Source organism: Pogona vitticeps, chromosome 1 (assembly GCF_051106095.1).
Source record: "Pogona vitticeps strain Pit_001003342236 chromosome 1, PviZW2.1, whole genome shotgun sequence".
Taxonomy (NCBI): Eukaryota; Metazoa; Chordata; class Lepidosauria; order Squamata; family Agamidae; genus Pogona; species Pogona vitticeps.
Window position 1 is genome coordinate 229,076,903 of NC_135783.1, and position 27,335 is coordinate 229,104,237.

At 40.4% G+C, this 27,335-nt stretch overlaps 1 protein-coding gene across 4 annotated transcripts in view; it reads right to left on the reverse strand.

Moving 5' to 3' along the window:
• Window positions 1-27,335, reverse strand: part of CCDC93 (CCC complex scaffolding subunit CCDC93) — a 56,152-nt gene that overhangs the window by 12,885 nt on the left and 15,932 nt on the right. The window contains exons 6-17 of one of the 4 annotated variants that reach the window (XM_072984543.2): window positions 25,984-26,040; window positions 21,100-21,200; window positions 19,311-19,328; window positions 16,805-16,841; window positions 13,584-13,676; window positions 12,830-12,880; window positions 10,650-10,736; window positions 6,885-7,001; window positions 5,253-5,315; window positions 3,633-3,706; window positions 2,275-2,356; window positions 993-1,064 (exon numbers count right to left, since the gene is read on the reverse strand). In XM_072984543.2, coding sequence (XP_072840644.1) covers window positions 993-1,064; window positions 2,275-2,356; window positions 3,633-3,706; window positions 5,253-5,315; window positions 6,885-7,001; window positions 10,650-10,736; window positions 12,830-12,880; window positions 13,584-13,676; window positions 16,805-16,841; window positions 19,311-19,328; window positions 21,100-21,200; window positions 25,984-26,040 — 852 coding nt within the window. The remainder of the gene's footprint in view (window positions 1-992; window positions 1,065-2,274; window positions 2,357-3,632; window positions 3,707-5,252; window positions 5,316-6,884; window positions 7,002-10,649; window positions 10,737-12,829; window positions 12,881-13,583; window positions 13,677-16,804; window positions 16,842-19,310; window positions 19,329-21,099; window positions 21,201-25,983; window positions 26,041-27,335) is intronic. The other 3 variants (XM_020779612.3, XM_078377228.1, XM_078377232.1) reach the window with 3 other exon arrangements.

Here is a 27,335-nt window from a genome sequence, read left to right on the forward strand (position 1 = left end):
TCCCACACACAGGGTGAGGAGCCTCCATGCAGAGCTCCAGAAAATCAGAGGGAACATTGCTTATGACACTTGCTGCACTGCTCATCTGATATATTTTCTTGGGGTGGGGGTGAGAAATGCAAGAGTGTGTCATAAATCTAGAATAATTCTTGTCAGAATGCCTTTAAAACATCCTCAAAAGCAACCTCTGAAAACAAGTAGAGAACATTGCATGAAGGTAATTTTGTTCCTACTTATTTTAAAGTTAGTTTTGAAATTTAACTCAATACAGTACATTCAGATGAACACACTAACAAAGTAAATATGTAAATCCACTGGAACTGATATAGAGGCCAGTATCATGTTGTTTAACTCTGCCTGAACAACATAAATAACATCACCATTAGTGGAAGACTCGACAGGAGTTAATATGTGGCACTTTGTGGGAAAAGAGTGTCCATTCAAAAATGGGCTCAGAGAGTTGCATCATCTGTGTTTCGCATCTGCTAGATAGCAGACTGTAGGGACGTGGTAGCTCTGTGGGTTAAACCGCAGAAGCCTCTGTGCTGCAAGGGCGGAAGACCTGCAGTCGTAAGATCGAATCCACATGACAGAGTGAGCCCCCGTCGCTTGTCCCAGCTCCCACCAACCTAACGGTTCAAAAGCATGCAAAATTCAAGTACTGTAGATGAATAGATACCATCACGGTGGGAAGGTAACAGCGTTCCGTATCTAGTCGCGCTGGCCATGTGACCACGGAAACTTGTCTTCAAACAAACACTAACTCTATAGGTTGGAAACGGGGATGAGCACCACCCCCTAGAGTCAGACACAACTGGACAAATTGTCAAGGGAAACCTTTACCTTTACCTTAGATAGCAGATTGGCAAAACCAACAGGCCATCAACATTCTAATGCAAATTCTATTCAAGTGAAATAAGAGGAGCAGTTTTACAATTCTTACAAATAAGAGGAAAAGAAAAAAATATTTCACTGGTGTATTTGCTATGTACCTTCTCCTCTTCATTTTCAGAGGCTTCTGCTTTCAAACCTTCAATGTTTTGCTGGAGGCGTGCCATCTCTTCCTTGAAGAGCAAGGAAAATAAAATTTCTTTTCATTAAGCAAGCAAGATGTTCTTTATGGAACACAAGCCAGAAATGGCTTTCTTTTCATAAATTATGCATTAGACAAAGCCTAAGATACAATATAGGCTGGCAACAAAATAAACAGCTATCTATCCATCCTTAGGGCGCCAGAGGAGGCAAAACTTCTCCATTATGTAAAACAGCATGCTCCCCTATCAGTAGCTTTATATCTGGGCAGGCATGGGCAGTCTATCTGGCAAGAATGGTAAAAAGAAAACATCAGGCTTTAAAAATGCAAATGCACTTAACAGATTTACAAACCTGCAGCCACCCCTGGCAGGATCACAGTGTCCAAAAAGGATGAAAAGTGGGTCTTGCAATAACCAATACTCCCACCCTAATTTCAAAGGGTCTTTATATGCTGCATCCCAAGAAGTTCAAGAAAACTGTTCTGCAGCAGTACAGATCAAAGCTGTCCAAAAATACTAAAGACCTGAACATTCAACGTAGGTTTTGTCAATTTCATGGCATGGCACTGATCTTGTCTTTCCTCTCATATTTAAACTAGTGCCTTTTTTCCCCCAAGGTAACTTGTAAACCATCTACATAGCAAAAAGTACTGATTAAAATGTCTGACTCATGCATTATCTTAGCAACATACTGTTTGGGACTGTCTGCCACTCCAGTAAGCTCAAGGTGGTGCACCTGGCTCTCTTCCTCCCCACTTTACACTCACAACAACCTGTGAGGTAGGCTACACAATGGTTGAGTCATTCCACAGTTAGTGGATTACCACTGCACACCTCTCCAAGAAACCCTAGTGGGGAAGCAAAGCATGCTGCCCCATACAGGCCATGGGTTCATTTAGCTAAGTGCTGTTTCTACTGACTTCCAGCGATTTCTAGGGCTTTAGGCATGATTCCCAGCCCTACCTGGAGATGACAGGAACCGAAAATGGCACAAGAGGCATGTGGCACATAAACTATGTGACTTATGCAACTAATTATCTTAAAAGTTCAGAATGGTTTGCATATGCTGGTTTTTTGACAAGGATACTGGTCATGAAGCGGTTGTTGTATCATGTTCCTGTGTCACAGATGCAAGACGGGTCTTAGGTATACACAGACCAGCGTATACCTTCAGGAGCACACCTGGCCCTTGAAGGGAGCTCTGTGTAGACACATACTGTACAAGCTTTCTAAAACTTACCCTGCAATGTGCTCTGAATTCTTGTTCTTGACTTTTTAAGTTCTCATTCATGGCCACCAGTGCCCGAAGCTTCTGCAATACACTAAATTACAACATTTCTTTTGTCCTTGGGAATTTTGAACATCTTTTCTCATAAACAACAAAAGAAGTGTGTCACTGGGAACAACACAATTTGTCCAACGAATACAAAATGTAAGGTAATTGGACTGCAAACTATTAATAGTTCACGAAAAACAGCAGTTCCCAGCATTGCTACTCCATCATTTGATACAGTACAAGTATTTATAAAGAAGCTCAACCCAACCACTGAAGCCAATGGAATTTAAGTTTAGATGCAATACTTGTGTTCTGTCTTTTAAAAAAGTGTATTTCAACCAGGATGGAGTTTTTCAAAGGAAATATGTGGGAACCATTTTGAGTCCTCTCCTAGATTTAGGATAAATTCAATTTTCATAGATTCTTGTAAAGCCTAAATAAGACATCAGGATCAAACTAGACAAGGTACATAGGTCACAATTAAAAGCTGGCAGCATGTGTGCCTTCTAGCAACAGAATGGCCTCAGAGCTGTAGGTCTGGGCAATCAGACTTGCAAACAAAGCTCTTAATGACCAATCCCAAAAAGCAAGCTCATTTGCAAGACATAAAGGTGAGAACATCTTGTGCTAAAAATTCCTTATTACCCTTCAGTAAACAAAAGTGAGCTGAGCATCTTGTCAAGTTTGACCATTAAGCTGCAATCATAGCCACTCACACCTGCCTTGCACAGAAAAGGCCAAAGGTTGCACTTTTGCAAAGAAGCACAGTGGATATGGTTTAAATAAAACTAAATTAAATCATGATTTATTTATTTTTTTTAATGGATTTTTTCATCAATTTAAATAAAAAATGATTTTAAAATTTCAAATTGTGGTTTAAATCCATCTGACTATTTTTAAAAACACTGATTTTAGCCAACCTGCAAAGAATTGCTATGTGGGGGGGGGGGGGAGAGAAATAGATGAATTGGAGCTGCTTTTTCTTTGGCCGTGTCCATTAATTTCAGCAGAGCTTTTTCAAGGGAAGAATGCTAACATTTTTTCCAGCCAGCTACAGACATTCTTGTTTTTAAATTTCTCTAAGAGGGAAAGCCTGGTGCAATTCACTCCTATGGACTCACAACCCACCTCTTTTCTATCATTCGTTTACAACCTCGAATGTTCTTACCCCATAGATGCACCAGTTTTGCAAAACAAATAGACTCGGGAACAACTATACGCACACATAACATACTCACAGTGGGGAAACCGATATAAATAAATATATGTAAAAAAAGAGTCAGTGGTTGGTAAGGGAGGGTACAGAAGAACTGGAGACATACTTTGAATCTGCTTGGGATTCCACTATTTCCAAGGCAGACAGTTCCTTGTCCAGTTTTTCACTGTAATTCTTAACCTATAGGATTGGAATTGATAAAAGCTGTTGTAAACATACGGAATAAATAAGTGGTAAGAATCAACTGAATCTGCAAGGAAATTTCTCTTAAGAGCTGTCATGCTGTACTAAAAAAACTTTTTGTGCAATTTAATTGCCTTTCTATACACAACCTCCACAACACCTAGAAGTCGTCATTCTTCACCAGTGGCAGAAGAGGACCAGAAATAGCCCAGGTGAAGTGCAGGGCTTTCATCATTCCCTGCTTGTCCCAAAGAAAACACTATAACGTGTACCAGCAGACAGGATAAATGTAGTTAAATGACGCACTGCACACTGAGCCAAGCTAGCTTATTAAATATTAACAGTAGTGGCTGAATGTCCCAATCCTTCAAACAAAATTACTTCAGCTAGCTGAGATACAGCCATGACCAACATAGCCAATATCAAACAGAAAGCTGAGCTTGAATTCATTTAACTTTTCACCAAAAAACAAACATTTTTCCCCAGTTTTATGCATAGATAAATTTCAATTACCACAGAAGTTAATAGGTTACGTTTAGGCTGTAACTCAAGGTAATTATTTTGGAAGCACATCCAAGTTAATTATTTGGACATCAGAAAATCATGGCTTGGCCTGAACCATTTCTCACAGTTAATGAGATGTCAGAGAACGCTCCTTTACAAGCTACAATAATGTAAGGTTGAATGAGAGAACACCTCTTTTCCCTTTTATTTTTACAGAGGTGCTCCTTCAAGAGGTAAAAGTCATCTGTTGGTCTTGGCATGTGATCTTCCTCATTGAACTATCTCGTCTATTTTGCTTTCAATGTGTCACTGAAAGTAATCATGTGCTTCACCTCCAAGTCTGATGGCTGAGAAAGGTCTCTCTCTGTGGCAACCCCATGGAAGGAGGGCAAAGGGTTCATTCCGGGGAAGATGCATTGACCCTTATGCAGCACAATTTGGAAATCAAATCTTTCTGTTTCATATGAAAGCTTGTCTGCCAATACAATTCCACATGAGGCTGCTGGGATGCCACACCATCCTTGCAGTTCACAAGGGCAACTGCCTTTCCTTAGGTGGTCATTAAAGCTGCAATCGTATGCATTCTTATTAAAAGTGCAAACACGGACAGAATTCCACTGCAAGAAACCTATATGGAACTTGCTCCTGTTGAGCTGCACTCCTTCCATCACTGAAAGTAAAAGAAGAGGACACTTGTGGGATTTTTGCAGAGTCTCTGCTGGGATTGGGGGCTGGGGAAGATTGGCAACTGTCATGCCAGGGACAGTATGAAAAGAAAGGAGAGAAAGAACACGGCTACTGCACGCAGTTAATTGGGATAACTGTTGCAAAGCAGCGGTCAGTAAGATGCTAAAACCTCCCTTAACAAGAGACAGCAAAATGGTACTACTACAGGCTACATTGTATTCCTTTTATCTCATACCAAAAGGCAAAGGCACCAATTTTTAGACTGGCCTCATTTAGTCTTTTTTTTTTTCCAATTTGGGAGACTAGAGCTCACCTAGAAAATGAGGTGGAAGAAGAGAAAACAGAACTTTACCTCAGTTAGTGTCTTCTTGGCCTCACTACATCCTGCTTCCAGGTCAGCACACTTAGCTTGCAACTGTTACCAAAGAAGAAAAACAGAGGGAACAACCCATCAAAGGGTCAGAAATGCCTTCGGTCAGGCCTTTTAATTAAACATAGCAACAGTACATGGTAATGGTGTTACTATAAACCTGAGAACCTTACTAGAATTACAGTGGTGCCTCGCTTAACAACGTTAATTCGTTCCAGCAAAATCGCTGTAAAGCGAACACATTGTAAAGCAAAATAAAAAAGCCCATTGAAACGCATTGAAAACCGTTCAACGCGTTCCAATGGGCTGAAAAACTCACCATCCAGTGAAGCTCCTCCATAGGGGCAGCCATTTCCGCTGCCTGTAGAGTGAGGAATCCGTCCAAAAACATAGCAGGGAGCCATTTTGAGCACCCGGTGGCCATTTTGAAAACCTGACGATCAACTGTTTTGATCGTCGTAATGCGAAGAATCAGTTCCCGAAGCAGGGAACCAATCTTTGCAAAGCGGAAAAAAACCATGTAAAACATCATTTTGCGATTGCAATTGTGATCGCAAAAACATCATTGTGAAGCAGATTCATCGTTATACGAGGTAATCGTTAAGCGGCGCACGACTGTATTCTCATGTAACTGTCCATCTCGTATCTGTATTACAATAGAATTTAGTGAGAAAATGTGATTCACCACATTTCAGCATTTATCACACACCCATCAGAATCCACTTGGTGTTTGCCTAACGTTTGTAAAATGTACCATGGCGAATTTGAGCTAACTGACAAGGTGGCTAGGGCACATTTTAGTTGCATAATCAGACATGTAACCAAGCATGTGACGGAGATGCACCCCAACTCCCCATCAATTAGCCATGGCAAGTTATGCAAACTTAAAGTGAACACCAATGGAATTCTGGCCATCATATGCACAAAATGTACAAAACTATCAGGCTAGGTTCCTCTTGCACCATGCATGGTTCTATAATCTCTGACCCCCTAGGAGCAATATCTCGGGGACAAAGGGGACTGCAGAGTATAGATGAAGAAACTGCTGACAACTGGGCAAGCAGAGTACTCTCCAGTGGTAGAAAGTCTTCTCTGGACACAAGCCCATGTCTGCACACCTGTGCACGCCCCATTTCACACAAGGACACTGAAATAAAGAATGCTGGCTTAAATGAACAAATTCTGGAAAATTGCAGAGAAATACAATTTACAGAACTCTCACATAGGCAAGTCAGGTTGATTCCATAAAATCATATTCCCTTGTGTTTCATGAGAATGCTAACACAGAGGGAAAACAGCAGATGGGACCAAACAGATGGCAACAAAGTTGTGAAACTGCAAAGAGGGTGACAGGCACAACAGTAGTTTTACCAGTGTCCAAAGGAACTCCGATACAATATTCTACAGGAATAATAACAGGTTGCCGCAAACAATCCATTTGGTTTTTTATGACGACAGCTCCCAGAATCACACAGCAGCCTGGCTCTGTTCTCAAAAATTCCCATTTTTTGTTCTGAAGGCACTTTTGACTTACGTTTCCCCATTAATTCAGACTGGTAACGTGGTTTAAAATCAACTTTAAAATTCAGACAATTAAAAAAAGAAAAAACATACTTCTTCCAGCTGCTTCGTTTTCTGCAAGATCTGCTTGTTTAGAGAGGCCACCTTCCTTCTGTGCTGCTGGGCAGCCCCAAGTCTTTCTGGACGCTCTTCGGCAGAGAGTTCTGATTGCTATTGGGGGGGGGGGAAGGGGTCAAGGAAAAACACAGAAATGTATTGTTTCAACATTCCTGCCAGATTCAGAGATAATTCTGAAGTCTAGCTTTTGTACAGGACCACTCTACAACTGACTAGAAAGCCAACATGAAAGAAAAAGATAGGAGGTTGTGTGTGTCCCACAGTACAGCAAGATGAGGCTCCACATGGGTTTCAAGACTACCGCTTCCTTAATCCTTTGCCCTTTGCCATTCTGGCCAGGGATTCTGGAAGGGCCAATGATTCTGTATAAAACATCAGGAAGACCAAAGATGGTCATTCCTGTGTTACAGACACCAAGCACTTAAATTGGCAGAGATTTTCCACATAACAAAAAGAAGAGGAAGGGAATTATTCATGTTCTACTTTGACCCACACGGATCACCACCCCTGCATGTAGTTAGGAAGAGATGAGTGGCTAAAGGACGGAGTGATTAACAATAAATCATAGAGGTAAAATCAGAGCAGAAATAAAAAGTAAAAAACAAAGACAAAAACAGGGTGGAATCTTAAAGACTAACTTGCAGGAAAAGAAGAAAATGTGACCTGTTAAAACTCAGTGTTTGAAAAATATTCTCTATTTGCAGTACTTATAAACTGACACACAAAGTATAGCAAGCAGGAATGTAGCAAGCATACAGTTCAATATAATACAGATGATGCTTCCCTGACGTTGCTTGAAATTGAAGCCCAAAACATGTCTGACACATAACCCAGCTACTGATTTAAGCAACAACCAGTGTATTTACTAAAAGTGACAGATCTGTGATTTTTAAGAAGAAACATCTCTTGATAAATGACAAAAACCTGAGCTATTAATTCAGTTCATTTCCCATCACAGACCACAGCTTTTCTGTTTAAAATCTATAATTAAGACATGTAGCAGTTGCTACAAACACCCACATAGGTTCATCTTGTTTTGCCATTTATTCACTGATTAAGGCATAAAAGTATGAGATGACTGAAATACCCACGTCCTCCCTGTCAAAAAACTAACAATGTAACAACCGGAAGCCAGACTGTTACTGCATAAAGACAACACTCAAAATGCTATAGCATATACTGAACTGCCTAAATCAGAACTAAATTAGAAACTTTTAGTGGTCCAAAAACAATGCAGCCAGATTGTTAACCACCATCACCAGCAGAAGCCTTACAGCAGCTCCAATGGCTGCCAATCTGTTTCTATTCAAATTCCTGGTTTTAATTGACAACGCTCTAAATGGCTCAGCCGGAGCTATCTCAAGGAGCACATCTCCCTTTATGAGCCTGCTCCTTAAGATCATCAGGCAAGGTATTCCCCTTACTCCCACTACCCTCACTGTTTTGTGGGGACATGGGAAAGGGCTTTCTCTGTCTCTGCTCCCGGACACACCACCCCTACATGTACTTAGGAAGAGATGAGTGACTGAGGCTTGTTTAAAACACATAAAGTTTTTTTTCTTTTTCAACTACATGTATTGTCTGGCTACAATGGAATAAGCAAGCCAGTGAATTTGTTGAGAAACTCTAAATCCTGTATATTGGATTAGAAATGTAATGCATCAAACACATTTTTACGTCATTTTATGGGTGTCATGTAACCAGCTTCGAGGGAGGCAGGACCACAGAAAGAAACTGCACATTGCATCTTATACTTACAAATCTATTGTTCTAAGTGTAGTTTGTCTTACCAAAGTGATAACATGCTCAAAGAAAAAGTTTTCACCACTTAGTGTGCAACAGTTTTTCCTTTTCCCTGGACAGAAGGTGGCTATTGTCTTCCATTCCTCCTTGCCCGCTTCAAAGAAAGGAGGCTAGGGTACTAAAAGCCTGTCTTGGTAGTTCCTCTGCACAGGAGGGAGGGCTGTCCATCCATACAGCATCTGGCCTCAGGATCCATGTCCAGCTGGCCTCACATGAGTGCATCTGAATGTTTCCTTTTGCTATATTGCATCATGCTGTGTCCCTGCTAATCATGTCATAAACCTAAAGCAAACCTTCTAAGATACCAGTCACTTTCTTAGTTCATTGAGGTACTGGTTGGTCCTGAGCTTCCAATCAGCACATTCTTGCATTCAAATTTTTTAAACCCCATATTATTAGGCTGTTGGTTTTTTTCACATTTCAAATACAAAAGAATTTGTAGATACCAGCAAATTGTTGAAAAACAAAATTCTCCACCTGCACCAGCACAACTGCAATAGGCACAGCTGTTCACAACATGGAGAGGACCACCCTCTACTGCCTGATATGCAGATGTTACAGACAAGGGAGCATTAGTGAAAAAGAAGAAGAAATGGCAACCCTAATTTAACATTAATAAAATGGAATACCCAGGGCTTCAAAGATAGAGTTTTTAGAGTTAAGGGTTCAAACCACAGGGCCTGGGTGGAGGAAACTCAGTTCTCGTTTCCGCCACAATTTCTGCTCCTCTGCCTATGAAAACATTGGCAAATTTTACTCATTTATTTTTACAAACTGTTATTGATCCCTGTTCTTTTCAATGTCTGCTCTTGGCACCAATTTCAGAAGATCCAGAGCAGATCTGGAGGAAGCCAGGAAAGAGGAAATCTGTTCTTCCTATAGGTTCTGGGCTTGTGGCAACAAGTAATCATTGGATACAACCTCCCATCTCTTTCCGTCCAAGTATAGAGTTTTTAAAAACTCTTGCCCAAAGCTTGTTCAGCACTTTTCTCTCTCTCGCTTCTGACTGAAGCTACGCAACCTTTCAGAATCATTTGTCCTTCTCAACTCAAGAAGAACTTGTTTATTTCCATCCTTTCATTCCCAGAGGTAGTATCCATTCTTTGATAGATTCAATAATAATCACAAGAAGATTGACTTCCCCAAATGTAAGATGTGTACTGAAGTGACAGCCCTGTATCAACTACTGTGGCTCAAGGACTCAAACAAAAACAAAAACATTATTTTTTTAGCCATCTTCATTACACGCTGACAGGAAATCCATTATGCCAGCCTGAAAAATAAAAATAGCTGAGCCAGATTCTTAAACCCTTTAACTAGCAGAAAGATGGATGGAAAAGGGATAATGAGGAGGAAATAAGGACTGAAAAATAGGTTTGCTTCTAAATAAAACCCAATAAGACACAAAATGTCCTACTATTGGGTTAAAAAAATTATTAACAGAACTTCATGAAATAGTTATATAAAGGCCTTTTCCAAATGAGACTCACCATGGAGCTGTTCTTCTTTCTAAGTCAAACCATAATAACAGCAGCAGGCTTTTGATGACATCTCTGTATGCTCAATATATCCCAAGCAGATGAAAAACATATATAGGTATGACAGAAGTCAAAGCAAGAGAAAACGCACATGTGCAGTATCCTGTTCAATTCACCACATACAGAACATGCCCTGTAATGTTTTCGTTAGCCAACATTTCGTAGGGCACCTTTATTAACTGTTCCAAGGATCAGAAACTCCCAAATCTCCCAAGCTCCACAGAAGGTGCAGTGAGTTGCAGTCCAAAAACAGAACCCTTTTTTTTCAAGCTCTAAACCAAGTCGTATTGCATTACAGAGAACACGTCTTTTTAGAAATAGAATCAAGAAAGGTGAAGCCCTGAAAGTTGCAGACTTAAGAATGCTTGATTGAAAATAACAACGGGTACAAATTACCTACCTTCTCAGCATACTCTGAGACAATCTGCTTGATCTCATCGGACTGAAGTCCAACAATCTGCCCTACGGTGCTTGCGGTCAGTCTGCCCTGCAAGTAGAGCACAAGTGGTGTGAATGCCTGGGAAGAGGCAATATATTGCAAGCCAGTTTGATGCAAATTGCCCTCTCTATTTCATGAGAAACGGCAATTTCGGTCCATTACTTGGCTTCCCTGGAAGCAGTGAGGCTTAGATGGAGAAGAGCAACACAAGGTAGATTGGGGAATGGGACGAGGCGCAACACAAAAGACAGTCAGGAAAGCAGCCAAGAGGGGCAAAGACTGTTCTGCAGTGATGAATCTGAATCTGGCTGCAAGAAAGGGAAGAGATCATTTGTTGTGGCTAATCTTGGCAAGACTGTCCTCGCAATGCACCAAAGGTTATTTGTCACCACAGTCAGTATAAGAGACCGTCTGCCTCTAAATATCAATTCCTGGAGAACATGAGCAAGAGGGTGCTACCATGTTCATCTCCTGCCTGTGGATTTGGCAGGAAGAGCACTAGACTAAACAAGACAGGGCTTTACCCTGATCTTTTCCCATCAAGTCAGAGGACAATGGCTGCTGCTGTTTGACTACCCATGGCTCTTGCTTGAAGTGAAAGACTTAAAACATGGGCTATTGTGAGCTGTGCATCAGCATGGAAGGAAGACACGTGCGTATATTTAAGTGACAGAATCCATGGGCAAGGTGGGAGAATGGGTGTTTGTGCTGTGTTATTTAATTACTAAATGTGGAGGTTTCCATGGTCATAATATAGTATAACTGTATCGGTGAAGCATGGATGCTATGGAGTAAGTAGAAAAATTGGTACAAGGAAAGGATGCAGTCATTAGTAGGACACAAAAAAGCAAGGAGACTTTAAACCAGGCTTGTCCTACCTGCGGCCTGAGGGCCGCATGCGGCCCAGGTCAGCTCATAATGTGGCCCAGTGCAATTTTTTATTTTTAAAGAAATTCCAAAGTTTCAAGTTACACTGCCGGCGCTTGTGGCCAGAATGTGGCATGTCACAACAGTAGAGGGGGAGAGAGGGAAGGAAGGAAGGAGTGGGAGGGGAGGGGACAGGGGGGCTGCGTGATTGCATTGCACAGTCCCCGTCAATAGGTGGACCCCCTCCCAGCCCCATAAAGCCGTCGGAGTCGAAGCTGGCAGCCTCTGCTGTCTGAGATCGCAGCTGCTGGTAAGCGCGCTTGGAGCGGGGGGCTGCAGAGGACGGCTAGGGCTGCCCCCCCATGCAGCCCAAACCAAATGCATGTGTGGCCCAAACCAAATTTTCATCTTCTAATGTGGCCCAGGGAAGGTGAAAGCTTGGACACCCCTGCTTTAAACAGTAACACAGGGAGATGGAGTCAGTCTATTCGTTCTGGTAAAAGGTCACCTCTGCTGAGATTTACCTCTCCTTGATTTGTTTTCACTTGCTCGTTACAAGAACTAATATATTTAATTTTGAGAACAGGTGCCTACATGTATTGTCTGTCTCTTTGCTTCCCATCCCCTTTTCCTTTTGTATTGTGTCTTTTAAATTGTACACTTATAAAAGTAGAAAAGTCTCTTTACTCTTTATACACAGGCCAATCAAACCGCTTCAGGAGCCTTTTCATTACAAGTATAAGACAGAAGGGCAATAAGTTTATTGGGATAGTTACGATTACTCACAGGAAAGACCTGCAATTACTTGCAAGTAGTATCTTTCCCTATTATTTAACATAAATAGCAGGAGCCTACAGGGGCAATTCAGAGGTTAAACACTTGAGAAACACCTCTTTCATCACCTACTAGTCTTTCGTTTCTGCCAATTTTATGCTGTAGTTTCACGTCTCAGGCTGTCTGACTCTAGTTAACCTCACTTTAAAGGTTGTACCAGCTTTCAAGTCAACTTGCAGATGTAGAGAAAAACAACGGAGATGTGAATGTGCTGTTTATGTTGCTGTACCAAGCTGGTTTATTTGGTACAGAACAAAACTAGACCGTAAGTGAATATCTTTTGCATTTATTCTCCACAGGATAAGTCACAGTCCAGTCCAGTTTCAACTCATAGCCCCATGAAAGAGGGACTATTTCAGATAAAAAGCACGTGGCAACAGTTACACTGGGACACATATTTTCATAAGAACTCAAACTTAACACGTCAAGAAGTGTCTTACCTCTTCTGTTCCCATTGCAGCCATCTCAGTCATCAAAGTTTTAATACGAAGCTGATGGAATAAAGGATAAGAGATTTTGGTTTCCAAACAAGCAGTGCATGCTATTTAGATAATACCTGACAATCTTTCCAGTATGGAATTTTTCATCATCCCTAGGCAGCGCAGCCGGTAGCGAAGGACGATGGGCATAATAGTACAAAGTCACCTGCCCAAACATACACATAAGCCTCTTGCGACAGAACCCAGTGTGACAAGCTGCAGCCTCTGCTCCTCAACCCCAGACAAACATAAAAGAAAGAAGCATCCTTCTCTTTAAGCCCTGGCAGCAAAAGCAGCAGCCTCATTGCTAAAAGTAAAGTACGCTTATGCCGAACAGGCATAGATACCAGAGAGAGAAAGAAAGAATGAGAGAGTGATTGGAAGAGTGGTTCTTCTATGTAAACACCAGTGAAGTCTATCTTTTAGTTCAAGGACAATGTCACATACATGAGTGTAAGCTTTTTGGAAATGAGTGCAATGTAGACATTGACAATCAATCAAAGCCATCTAATAAAAGACACCACTGAAGAGCTACTAAAAGTGTTTGCCCATTATTCCATAGCATGCAAAGCTGGAGTGCAGAAAGCTTCTGTCAGCAAATTCCTTAATTGCAGTGAAAAGCAGGGGGGACCTCAAGCTATTAATTAGCCCATCCACGCATCAGGATGTAAAGGACCCCTGATTAAGCTCATCCTAAGCTACCAGTTATGCAGACCTCTTCTGCAGCTTGAAGGTCATCTTCGGTATAGGCATCAGTTTTCCCTGCTGATGCAAGCCCAGGCGGCAGCACCATTTTCTTCTCTTCAGCCTGTTATAAAGGGGGGGGGGGAGTGCCAATATGATTAAGATGAAAGATGGAACAGCTTGTCTACAGAATCATGAGTGGGGACTAAAATTTACCAAAAAGTAAAACATCAATATAGAACAGATTATCTTCCTCATCCTAGCTCAGTCTTTTTAGAGGCACAGGAGTGGACTATACTGAAATCTCTGTGTGACAGTTTCACACATATAAACAGGGATGCATAGATAATGTATCACACACACACCTACACACACATACACAAACACAATAGTAAAGATACAAGGCTGGACACAGTGAAAAGCAAGCCATGTTCTGCGAATCAAAACATAGTTTTGAAAGACTCTATAGCTCCTGGAGTTTAGTGCAGTAAATTACAGTAGAGTAGATCCATACTACACGAAGCATTAGGATTTCAGCATGCAGAAACAGTCCACACATGAGTGGCAGAAATACAATTTCAAACCATCTTGTACGCTACCACATTATTTGCCTGCACAGGATGCCCCTCACAATGCCTTGGTTCTGATGACAGCATTTGATAGTTCAAGGCACACAAACATACCAAGTTCAACAGGAAATGGTGAAGAGATGTGGCTGGATTTTATAGAATTAAATAAAAGGAGTGGGATATGTATTTCAGAATATTGTTTGCGAGGGAATGCATATGGCATGATTTGTCTTTTTTTCACAATACTACTTTTTTGTCATTCTGCATTGATATATACCGTTTTCCCGAAAATAAGACCTAATCTGAGAATAAGCCATAGTATGATTTTTCAGAATGCTCGTAATATAAGCCCTACCCCCAAAATAAGCCCCAGTTAAGTGAAACCCCGCCCTCCACCAGGGACTCACTGAGCAGCAACCAGAAAATGATGATGGGAATGTCTTTGAATAAATGTAGATGGTTGTACATTAAAAAAAATCCCCTGAAAATAAGCCCTAATGTGTTTTTTGAAGCAAAAATTAATATAAGACCCTTTTCTGAAAATCTAATTGAGGCATACTATGTTATTGACTTTCTAGAGAAAAGGGCTCTTTATTCTTCAGTATTAGTTTCTAACACTAGTCAATTATTTCCTCCCAGAATGAAACGCCTTTGAGTCACCCAGTGAGATGTATAAGGTTTCCTGGTGGCAATCAAGGCAGAAACAAAAATAATGAAGAAAATGCTTGCCAAGAATAAACAGTGGCCGTGGCAAAATTGTTTTCAAACTATAGCGTGTGAACTGATTAAAGGAAGCAACAGGCTTGAGTTTACAAGAGCTGAACTGTTGAGAACAGAACATGGCTCATTCATAGGCTGGCCATAAGTCGGAGGCGACTGGACAGCAGGTAACAGCAACAACTGATAAACATCTACAGAGCTGTCAGCACAGTGATAAGAGACTGTGTCCAGATCCAGTAGTGCCTTATCGTTCCACCAATGGGTTCAACACAGCTGTATCTGAGCGAGGGAAGGAGTCATATTTCAGTTCTGATGAGACTTCCTATTCAATGGCTATCAACCATGAAAATTGCAGTACAATGCAGGATTTTAAAAAAAATAATAAGGAAAAGCGATATAGAAGTGTTGCTATATCACAAGTAATGCTGTACTAAAACTGTGGCGGCAAGGCACAAGAAAATCGGAAAAGAGGTTTGAAATACATTTGCGAACTGCTGCATTTAGAGATGGGCACAATCTGTGCTTCAGCACATTTTGGCAGACTGGGCCACAGCTGTTGCATGGGCACCTGCAGGAGGAAGTGAGGGCGGGAATCTGGGACACCCACATAACATCAGTGGGCCCGATCCGCACCAATGTACCAAACTGTGGAACGTGCCCACCTTTAGCTGCATTACATTTTTCAAAATACATATATATTAGTTCTTTACACCAAAGCTGCGGAACCTATCCAAGTCCCCTTCAACCTCTGCTATCCTGCCCAATAGTTGAAGGATAACAGTAATACCTCAGATAGCACTGCAGCAGTTGGTAAAAAAACAATAACAATATATATCATCATATATATGTTTTTCACAGCAGGTGGCAAACTACATAATACTCTGCTTAGCAGTTAGGATAAATTCAAAGAAAATGGAACAGTATTAGAATCAGTGCTAAACAGGGTCATTTTAAATTTATGCTTTATGCCATACATTCTGGAAGCCTGGTCTATCTCCAGCATAGCACCGGTAGACCTGGTCCCAGATCTAGTGCTGCCCTGCAAACTGGGACCCTGTTGAGCACCACAAAGTGGACAAGCCAGCATGTGTGCTGTAGCAAATCAGCGCTAATCAGTGCAGCGGTATGTGAGATATTGCTGTAATAAACACTTTAAAAGAATGCCAAATTAAGGGGGGAAAGTCAGTTCAAACTGACAACAAAATCAAAACTTTGTAAAGTTAAAGAAAATAACATTAGCAATTCTTAAAAGGCTGGAAAAACAGATTACAGTGGTGCCTTGCTTGACGACGATAATCCGTTCCGTTCAAATCGCTGTTAAGCGAAATCGTTGTCAAGCGAAAGCAAAAAAACCCATTGAAATTCAATGAAAACCGGTCAATGTGTTCCAATGGGCAAAATACCTCCTCGTGCAGCGAAGATCCTCCATAGGGCGGCCATTTTCCGATTTCTGTAAAGCGAAGAATCTGTCCTGAACACAGCAGGGAGCCATTTTGAAACCCTGCTGATCAGCTGTTTTTGATTGTCGTTAAGTGAAAAATCGGTTCCTGAAGCAGGGAACTGATCATCGTCAAGCAGATTTTCCCCATTTAAACATCATTTTGCGATCGCAAAAAACTCATCGTAAAGCAGATTCGTCGTTTAACGAGGTAATCGTCAAGCGGGGTACCACTGTATTTTTTTGCCTGAAACCTTAATGACTGCAACAAGAATACCTGAAGAGAGTGTTCAAAAGCTGCCTCATGTGTCCAAGCATTGCATTCAAAACATGATATAGGGTTGCCTTTTTGTCCTCTGTGTCCCTTGAAACTTGCTGCAAGAGGATAAGTTTCGAGAAAATGCAGGAAGAGGTCATGCTGATAGAAACAGTTTTGCCAGCCGAACCAACCCTTTGATTCACATCAAAACCTAGTCTTCTCTCATTCCTGCCTTATTTGTATTCTTGGGCAAGAACCAACCTTACCTTCTCAGTTTTTCCTTGTCTGCTGAACCCATATCTCCTGTAATGCATAAAGGCAGGGGCGAGGATGACAGAAAGAACAAGAGAGACTTTGAGGCTAGATTAACTTCAGCATAATAAAAGACTTCTTTTTTTTCAAACATGCACAGAACAGCCCTCAATGCTTTTTTTAGAGCAAAATGAAAATAAAAGAAAAACCTCAGGGTTAGTTGTGTGGTAAGGGGGGGGAAGCAGCAAACACACAGCAAACAAACCATCAGTCCCACTGGGTCCCAAGCTACGTGAAACTTCCTTTATTAGCCTTCATGGGTTTCAAAATCATTTTTTTGGGGGGGGGTCCTCTTGGTCCCATCACCCTCACATGTGCATTTATTAAGGCTGCAAGAGAAGGCCTTCTCTGTTGCTGCTCCCAAGCTGTGGTACTCCCTTTCACAGAGGCCACCCTTTCCCCCCTCTTGGCTGTTCCTTCTGCCAGCAAAGACTCCCCTCCTCAAGCAGCTTTTTTTTTCTCTCTCCAGTAACTTACTGCCTATGAAAGAGCTCCAAAAATAGGACTGTTTTTATATACTAGTCTTAGAACACTAGCTTAATTGCTTTTTAATACTGTAACAATTAATGGGTTCTTAGCTGTTAATGTTTGCTTTAATGTTGAAAGCTGCCTTGGGTCCTCCTGAAATATTTTAAACAAATAAATAGGTTTCTTTTTTTTTTCTTGCTCTGCCTTCTATCATCAGTGGAAAAGCCTCACAGTCTTTCCCTAACATTTGCAGTACACCCATGTGTTAAGACAATGACTGGCTTGAGTCTCCATACAGGAGAACACCACCCTGGTTTCTACTGTAATGCTCTCTACGTGGGGCTACCTTTGAGATTAATGTGGAAACTCCAAATGGTGCAGAACTTCTTAGTGGGGTGAGGAAACATCAACATATCTCCCCCACTCTGGCCGCCCTACACTGGCTGCCCGTTCGGTTCCGCGTTGATTTCAAAGTTCTAATGCTTACGTATAAAGCCCTAAACAGTTTAGGGCCTCGATACCTGACAGAATGCCTCCTCCCACCTAAATCTACTCATATCACTTGATCTAGCCAGGAGGTGAGGCTGAGGAGTCTAAAGCCGAGGGAGGCCCAGAAGGGGAAAAAATAAGAAACTGGGCCTTCTCGGCAGTGGCTCCTCACCTTTGGAATAGCCTCCCTTCTGAGATCCGTATGGCTCCTTCGCTGGGCATCTTCAAAGGTCAACTGAAAACCTGGCTATTTAGGCAAGCCTTCCCTCCAGCCACTTCTTTATTTTGTACTTTCATCTTGAGTTCTTGTCTATTGATGTTCTATATTTCAAATTGTTTATTTTATATGTTGTTAGCCGCCCAGAGTAGTCAGTTGACTAAATGGGCAGGGTACAAATTCAATAAATAAATAAATAAATAAATAAATAAATAAATAAATAAATAAATAAATAAATAAATAAATAAATAAATAAATAAATAAATAAATAAATAAATAAATAAAGTAAACATAAAGAAACAAAGTGTGACAGCCTGTTAGATGTGGAAGACAGCTAACATATCTTTCATTAACCTTGTCTTCTCCATGCCCTGCAACTTCAATTATGTCTCCTGGGAATTCACTTCCAGACCCTTCACCATCCTGACCACTCTCTTCTGCCCCTGTTCATTCACGTTCTTGGGCAAAGAGCTCCAGATGTGATCTCACTACTGCAAAGCAGAGTGGAACAATTCCTTGCCATTATTGGGACTTGCTTTCCATCCATGCAGCCTGACTGCATGAGCTTTTCAGACAGCTGCACTGCACTGCTGAGTCACTTTCAGCTCATGATTTGCTAAGACGCTCGGATTCTTTTAATACCTGCTGCTTCCAAGACAGGTTTTCCCAATCCTTTGATTCCATGCACCTGAATGCAGGATTTTACACTGCTCTTCACTGGATTTCATCTTGGCAGTTTCAGACCAGTATACCAGCATGCCAAGCATGATTAACAGCTAACACAAATACTATGAGCTAGGCAGGCTGAAGAGGGAAGGGTCCTATACCATCAGTCCAGATGTGTATCCAGATGTGAATTCAAACACAAATGAATATTTGAGTGCATACATCTTAATTTAGTTTGAAATACCTACTTTGGCATAACCTGAAATATAAATGAAGAAAATCTTATGTTTTATTATTACTTGCAAAACTATGTTTTAAAGTCAAACCGCTTTTGCTTCATATCAGTATTATGTTCACTATGGGATGTAATTGCAGATTAAAAGAAACAGATACACAGAGACTTCAGAAAAAGTGTTCAAAATAGTGGAAGTAAAATCTTACTGTACTTTCCCTACAACAAATTCCTACTTTTGCGCTGAAAAATGAATCACTCATGAAATTTCACCCAATAGCATTATTAAATGCCAAACATGTTAACAAGAAAAATGCAAACTCAAGTGCCCAAACCAACATAGAAAAGAAAAAAAATGTGCACACATACACAAAAGAGAAATACTCACAAGAAATAATCAGTGAAACTAAGAAGAGGGAAAATAAACAAGACAAGCAATTTGAATGTGGACTATGACTAGAATTTGGCACAACTCTTTCAAATAAGGCTGTTTCCCTTTCCACCTTTTGTTCTTGTTTAGTCATCTCTGACTCTTCGTGACCCCATGGACCAGAGCACGCCAGGCCCTCCTGTCTTCTACTGCCTCCCGGAGTTTGGTCAAAGTCAAGTTGGTAGCTTTGATGACACTGTCCATCCATCTTGTCCTCTGTCGTCCCCTTCTCCTCTTGCCTTCACATTTTCCCAGCATCAGGGTCATTTCCAGGGAGTCCTCTCAAACTCTAAAGCAGTTTCTCACTATGTCTCCCCTGCCTAATTTCTTTATGCTGCAAGAATCCCATTTGTAACAAATACTGTCATTCTCTGGAAATTCTGGCAAAAGATGGGACTGACATGTTCACCAGCCATACAAAACAGGTGTTCAGTGATCAAATGGAGATAAGGCTGTCCACTCAACCAAACAGAGGGGCAAGCACCTGTACTCAGCTCACATCACAAAAAAATTCCCAGACTGAATAGGGGACCAATGGTTCCGTTCGTGAAGCACCAATGACGGGAGCATTGTACAAGAAGTCAAATGGGTGTCCAACAGCCTAACAGTTGGATGGTTACTCCAACTATGGATCCTTACGGATGTGCTACAGCAAATCTTTTATGTGCAACAACCTCCTTTATAAAATGGGTGCTAGTATGGTGTAGTGGTTGAAGTATCTGATTAACACTGAGGAGACCCTATGGGCATCCAACAGGATGCTATGAAAAATGCGAAGTCCTTGGACACGTTGTGGCCTGAGGCTTTTTGTTTTTTGCAAGAAACTGATCAGAATGACTAATCTTATTTCTGTATCACTTTTCCTCAAAGTTCACAGGGGGTCTATCTTATCCTCCAAAAACTCTCTGACATTTTTAGGCAGAAATATCATTAACCAAGATAGTGTTAACATCTCTGTGAGTTTTACAACTGAACAGTGTTAGACCCTGGGTCTCCTCAGTGTTAATCAGATACTTCAACCACTACACCATACTGTACTAGAACTCATTTTATAAAGGAGGTTGTTGCCCATAAAAGCTTTGCTGTAGCACATCCGTAAGGATCCATAGTTCCAGATAACTATTTGCTGTTTTATCCAGATTAAGGAAAATGGCTCAGTGAAAGTGATTCAGTTCGCACATTTTGGTGGGAGGAATTTTGCTCCTGTGTAGACATGTGCATTTCATCCTTTTAACACTCTAAATTCCTATGGTTATATGAATGAAATGACCCTCAACACTTGGAAATCATGGTCAATCAGGCTTGTAATAGCTAAGGATCTTCATACAGGAAGTCTGAAGAACATGCTACCTACAGAGAAGTCCTCCTATAGCTCATTCAACAGCTGAGGAATAGCTACTTGCCAACTGAGGGAAGTTCCAAAGCATGTACTGAAGGACATACTTATTTTACACAGGTTGGAGACCAGTTCCCATGTGAACCAAGTGTGCAGCCTGGGACACATCCTGTAGCTAATGATACAGCACTGCACCTCTCTAGCTGCTACAGAAAACAAGCAGGAGGGTACCACTGTGATGAAGTCCTTTTGTAGGCTTCCTACCGGCAATCTGTTTGCACACAGTGAAAACAGAATGCTGGACTTTTAGCTTGAATCAACTTCTCAGGAGCACTGGAAAAGGTCTCACAAAGGAATTCCTGATGAATGTTCAGGAACCTCAGTATTACTCCGAATACAGAATTTATTTACCTGCCATATTCCAAAAGTGTAGCATGAACTTTAGAGTCTTCATCTATTAACTTTTCTGCTCCTGCTCGTCGCTGGTATTTCCTTTGTGGCTTGTAGACCTCCTGAAAAGACAAGTGAGTGCAACGTTTCAAACATCAAATGATCAGAAAGAAACTGTACAAGTCCCTCCAGTTTCAATACCTTTCATTTACAGAATGAGTTGTTGGTCACTAAGGCCAACCTTGAAGACTATGCAACAACCTGAAGGTTTTGAGCAAGAGTCAGGGGACTTCCACACAGATAATGGCACTCCCCCCCTCATCCTCTCAATGCACTCTCAAATCTATCTGAATGGTCTCCCAACCTCCTAGAACAGACTAAAGGGGCAAGGAGTTTGAAGGAAAAGAAAGAACAGTCTTTCTCCCCGTTCCATTAACGGGAGCAGTTTCACTGGATACCACCTCTAAATGAAGTACACCAATACTGTACAAGGAATGAAGAATTAGCTGAACTTATGCTCATCAATTCCAATCCAACATCACCAAAACTGTTTGGCTTCAAATCTATACTTTCAAATTTATATTTTCACACATTTCACTGTCTGGCCAGTTGAAAAATCCTACTCTGAAGTAGACACTTGATCCAAATACCTACTTATCTACAAGACATCTTAAAACAGTAAGGAAAATGATAATGATTTTTTAAAAATATATATCTTGTATAATTAAACATTTCATTCTGAGTTACTACAGTTATGCATCCTAGTTTCAACCTCTTACTAAATAATTATATCTAATTATCAGTTACTTCCTTGCAGCTACTTTAGTCAATCAACTGAGAAAGAAAAATTAATTTTAGCATTATTGGAGTGAGGAAATGAAGAAAAGGTTTCTAGTATCTTGTTGATTATTAAAAGGAATAGAAATAAGCCAGAACACTTAAGCCAAGGGCAAAACAGCCAAACTGGAGCCAATAATTCCGAAGGCCAGGACGATACAAACATATTTCATATTACAGCTTGCATCCCCAAAATAAATCGTCTGGGAGTGAGGATTTCTGTACAATTCTTCTTTATCAATGCCAGGCAAGGCTAGCCCTAGAATGAGGTAGCCATTTCAGGCAGCTGGCTCTTGAGTGTCATAAAATGGCAGCCAGCATGGGGCCCACCTCCAACCAGCTCTTCTGAAGGCATGAAAGACCTTTCCATAGCTAAGGAGAAAGGAGAAAATTCCCACACACACAACATGAAGAACCAGTGCCACATCTTACATCTTGATTAGAGTTTCCAACATCTTGATTCTTGAAATGCCTCCTAAAGGAACTGTTCCTTCCTTGCCTTCTACAATTTATTCTTGCAATCCCATGTTTGTTTGTTTGTTTGTTTGTTTTGCTCTGGCTCAAAATCCTGTGCTTAAAGCACATACACCGTATTTCCCTGCACAATTATACAACATTCCTGGGTCTTCCTCACCACTTATTGCTCCCTTTTTAAATACAAGAATTACCGCCATGTAAGGCAGAGAAGCAATGGGGGAGGGTTGGGGAGCAGAGATCAAAATTAACCTTGGGAAAGTGATATCGACAGGATGTCTCAGAAATATTGTTTGCTTAGACTACATATCCCACAATCCTCCAGCCCACATAGCTAGCCAGGTAGGGTGAATTCTTAGAACTACAAAACAGTAACTTTTCCAAGTTCTGATCTACAGTGCACAGCTGCGTGAGTTAAATGGAACGAAGGGAATATTTTAAAAAAAGAAAGCGCAGGTAGGTCTTTTAAAAATAATCCACTTCAGTACTGCTAGCACTTCTCATACAGTACTAGAATCTCTCACACAGAGACACACACAGACACAGATGTGTGTGTGTGTGTATGTGTGTGTGTGTGTGTATATCTATATATATGTATGTATATGTATATGTATAGAGAAAACAAGAAAGGCAGAGCAGAAGAGAGAGAGAGAGAGAGAGAGAGAGAGAGAGAGAGAAAGCATCCCTGTCAGATATTCTTTGTAAAAACGTCTGACGAACACAGCAGGGCCTGGACTCTGAAGCATGACATCCTGCACTTTGTTCCAGACACAATGACAAAAGCAGTTTACTTCGACAAACGAGACTGCAGTTTCCACAGCTTGCCTTCTCTACTCTGTTGACTCTGCCTGAAGAAGGTATGTCAAGAGATTGTTACCCACCTACCCTCCTTTAGTATGAAATGTTTTGATCAAAGTTGCTAGCTTCACAAGTGGAAAATCTTTTTATACTATGGCATATTGGTTGGGACACAACAAAAGCACTTCAAAATTAGGCTCTTCCAAGTTTACAGCAGCCTCATGTTGTACATTGTACTTTAAAAATTAGACGTGAACAGCAGTTTACTAAAATTGCTGCAAAACAATTAGCAAACTCTCTAGTCAAGCAAGGTCACTGCACCATAGTATTGCTGACAGCTAAACATATTTCACAAATGATACCAAAGCATAAACAAGAGAGAATTGAAAGCATATTGAAATAAGTAGAATGTATTTATATTGCAATGTGTTAATATGACTGGAAATAATTTTGCAGATCCAATAATTTGCTCTCTTTGTAGCTACAGTATCTTGGTGTTGCAGTATCTTAAGGTTCTGGAGCCTTTATTCCTTTACAAAAAATTTAGTCAAAACAATGACATGCATTATTTTGAGTTAGATTTTGAATTACAAACTCTTGTTGCATTAGGTGCAACAACAATAGAGATTCCTATTAAAAATTTACCTTGGTACATCACAACTATATAATTTGCAGGTCCTGGAAAGAGAATGTTTACAGTTCGAAGGGAAAAGGTAAACAACTGAAAGTATAAATACAGGGAGGAATACAGGGAGGTAGAAGACACTTATACACTCAACACATCATAAACACAAGAAGGTTTTACATCACACAATGCTACACCACATACACCAGATGCCAACAACAATAGTTTAAGAGCAAAAATGGCAACAGACAAGAACAACACAGATTTTCCTTCATTGGACCCATACTGGTCTGGCCGGGTGAGCATTTAGAATTATTTTGTGTGTTTTTTAATAGGCTGAGAGGCTCAGAAAATACTTTCTTGACTATATATTTATTTTTAAGAATTTTGGTGATTGATTGATTTTCTGCCCATCCGGCAGCCAAGGCATTCTTGCATTTTGCTTTTCAATACGCCTTTTCAGGTCACAAGCTCCTGTATTTTTAGAATTTAATTGAAACTTACTTTCTTTCTTTCTTTTTACTTTTAAAATATATTTCTACTGTATTTTAGACTGAATTCTGACTTCAGTATTTGCCCACAACGTAACTTTAGTTTTTATTTGTTTTTAAGCATTTGTGCTTATAGTTTCTACACAGCTGCAATACTGTTGTATTTTCACAACTTTGAAGTATTGTCATGTTGATGGAACATAAAAGCAATATAAATAAATAAAGCTTGTAGAATTAGGCAAGCTGATGTTGCCTGGAATTATTGCAATAATGAAAAGACTTATAACGTGATACCCAGATGAATTTCGATATGAATGGAAACAATTACTGTAGTTTCATTCTAGAATTAACCCTTAACTGGGACAAATGCCAATTGCAACAAATACAGGCTTTTCCTTAGAGGTCACTTGACCTGACATTTTTGGTGAGCCAGCCAGAGGGATCAGATAATCAATCAGGAGAATTAGACAATCAGGAGAACCAAAAGATTTATGTACCCAGTTTCTGAGCATGACACTGGTTCTCAATGAAGACCACATTCCTACCAATGAGGAAGCACAAAGGGCAAGACCAGCTCATACACTAAACTGTGCAAGCAGCAGGGCTTCTGTTCAAGGCAGAGCTAGTTGCTCTGCTTCATTTTTATTTTAGCCCTCCTTTTTTCCAGCTGCGAGGAGAAAACCCCCTGTAGCTTCCTAAGATAATCACCAAGAAGGGAGTGAGTGAGAGACTTTAAAAGAGCAATTGGCATGCTCCTCTTTCAGTCCTTAAAACGGCAATGAAGGGACCCTCCTTTCTTCTCCATTTCTGTCTACAGTGATGCCTTGCAAGACGGGTGCCCCGTTTAACGACGAAACCGCATTACGACGAACTTTTTGCCATCACAAAAGTGATCGCTTTACAATGGTTTCAATGGGGTAATTTCGCTTTGCGATGATCGCTCCCCTGCTTTGAGAACCGATTCCCACAAAATGACAATTTTAAAACAGCTGATCGGTGGTTTCAAAATGGCCGCCGGGTAAAAGAAATGGCTCCCTGCTATTTTCTGGGACGGATTCCTCGCTGCACAGGCAGCAAAAATGGCCGCCTTATGGAGGATCTTCGCTGGACGGTGAGTTTCAAGCCCCTAGTAACGCATTAATCAGGTTTTAATGCGTTTCTGTGGGCTTTTAAATTTCACATTATGACGTTTTCGTTCTACAGCGATTTCTCTAGAACGAATTAACGTCGTAATGCGAGGCACCACTGTATTTCCTACCTACACACACTCACACACTTCCTCGGCCCTCAATCAGAACTTAGAGGTGCTGCATCTACAAGATTTTGGTTATTTGATCAGTAGCTTCGCATCAGGAAAGGCAAAGAATGTTTATTTCTAAAGTAATGAGCACAGCCGCCATCTTCCTGAGGTTTCCTTTTCCTGCTTCCAACCACAAGATATGAATGCCAAATTTAACACAAGGGCTTTAATGCAGGCACTGCTCGGACAGGTTAATGGCATTGGCTCTGCTCTATATGTGGGCCTGGAAACAGACAAAATACTTCTTATTCACTTCATTTTTACAGTTTTCCAAAGATATTGCACATGCCTAAACCAACTAGCTGGAAGGCCACATGTTCACGCCGCTGAAATAGTAAATTTGGGATAAACATTTCCACAAAAATCTAGCTTACACTTACAGTGATTTCGCTAACTGCTTTGACAGCCTTTTCTTTTCTCTGAATGAATTCATCATCCTAAAAAGGAATTTTAAAAAAAGTATAAGCAATAACAACAGCTATGCTCAAGAAAGAGGCATGTTCAGTCATGCTAATGAAAGATCATTCATTTGATGTGTTCCACATCCATAGTTATGTTGCACAAGTATTCAAATAATATGGACATGTTTGCCATAATCACATTATGTCTGGCATAATCACATTAAGACTGCAATTCTGCACAGAGACTAATCTACAGGGAGAGAATCACTGAACTCAAATATACTTCAAAACAGACACATAAGGTTGCACTGCAAATCTATGCTTTCTGCCAGATGGCTCACAGTCAAACGTGTTAAGGTTATTTTGTCTAGTAGGTAAAAAGAATGTAGACTATGTAGACTATAGTAATCAATTCCAATTTATTGGCTGAAAGCCTGTTCCTGGTTGTAGTAAGTTGCGAGTAGAGTAGAACAGAATTAGTAGGGACTTGGTGAGTCAATTCCTCCACATGTTCCACTGATTCAATAGGCCGACTCTAGTTGTGACTTACTACACTGAGCGGCAGAATTTCAGCCATCAACAAACAAGACCAAGACTCAGCCACTGATAGCTGCAAAAATAGTTACAGTCATGAACAGAAATAAAAAGATTAAACTTGCTTATCTCAAAGCACTTTGAAAAATTGTTAATGACTCTTGGACTGGATTTTAAATCCGAACCATTCTATCTCAGCAATTAGATGTGACGTTACATTATGGATTACTAAGAGTTGATCGCATTGTAATAACAGAGAAACATTATAGCTACAACTCCATCTAGCTAAGACAAAGGGGATAAGAATGGGATGCATTTCAGTATTTGTACACTATATATTGGTGTGATGCCATTGCCCAACTATGGAAAGGACAACAGATCCAAAAGTCTCTTGAGAAAGCAGTCTTAAAAGTAAATATGTTACTGTCTCATTAGTTAATAATAGTAATAGTAATAGTAATAGTAATAATAGTAATAATAGTAATAATAGTAATAGTAATAGTAATAATAATAATAATAGTAGTAGTAGTAGTAGTAGTAATAATAATAATAATAATAATAATAATAATAATAATAATAATAATAATAATAATAATAATAATAATAATGATGATGATGATGATGATGATGATGATGATGATGATGATGATGATGATGATGATGATGATGATGATGATGATAAAGTGTTTCCTTAAGTGCCTCTGGAAACAACTTCCCAGATCATCTTATGAATAGAGTGGAAAACACAGGAAAATCCATCAACCTTCCAGATATATATGACTGGACATTTAATACTT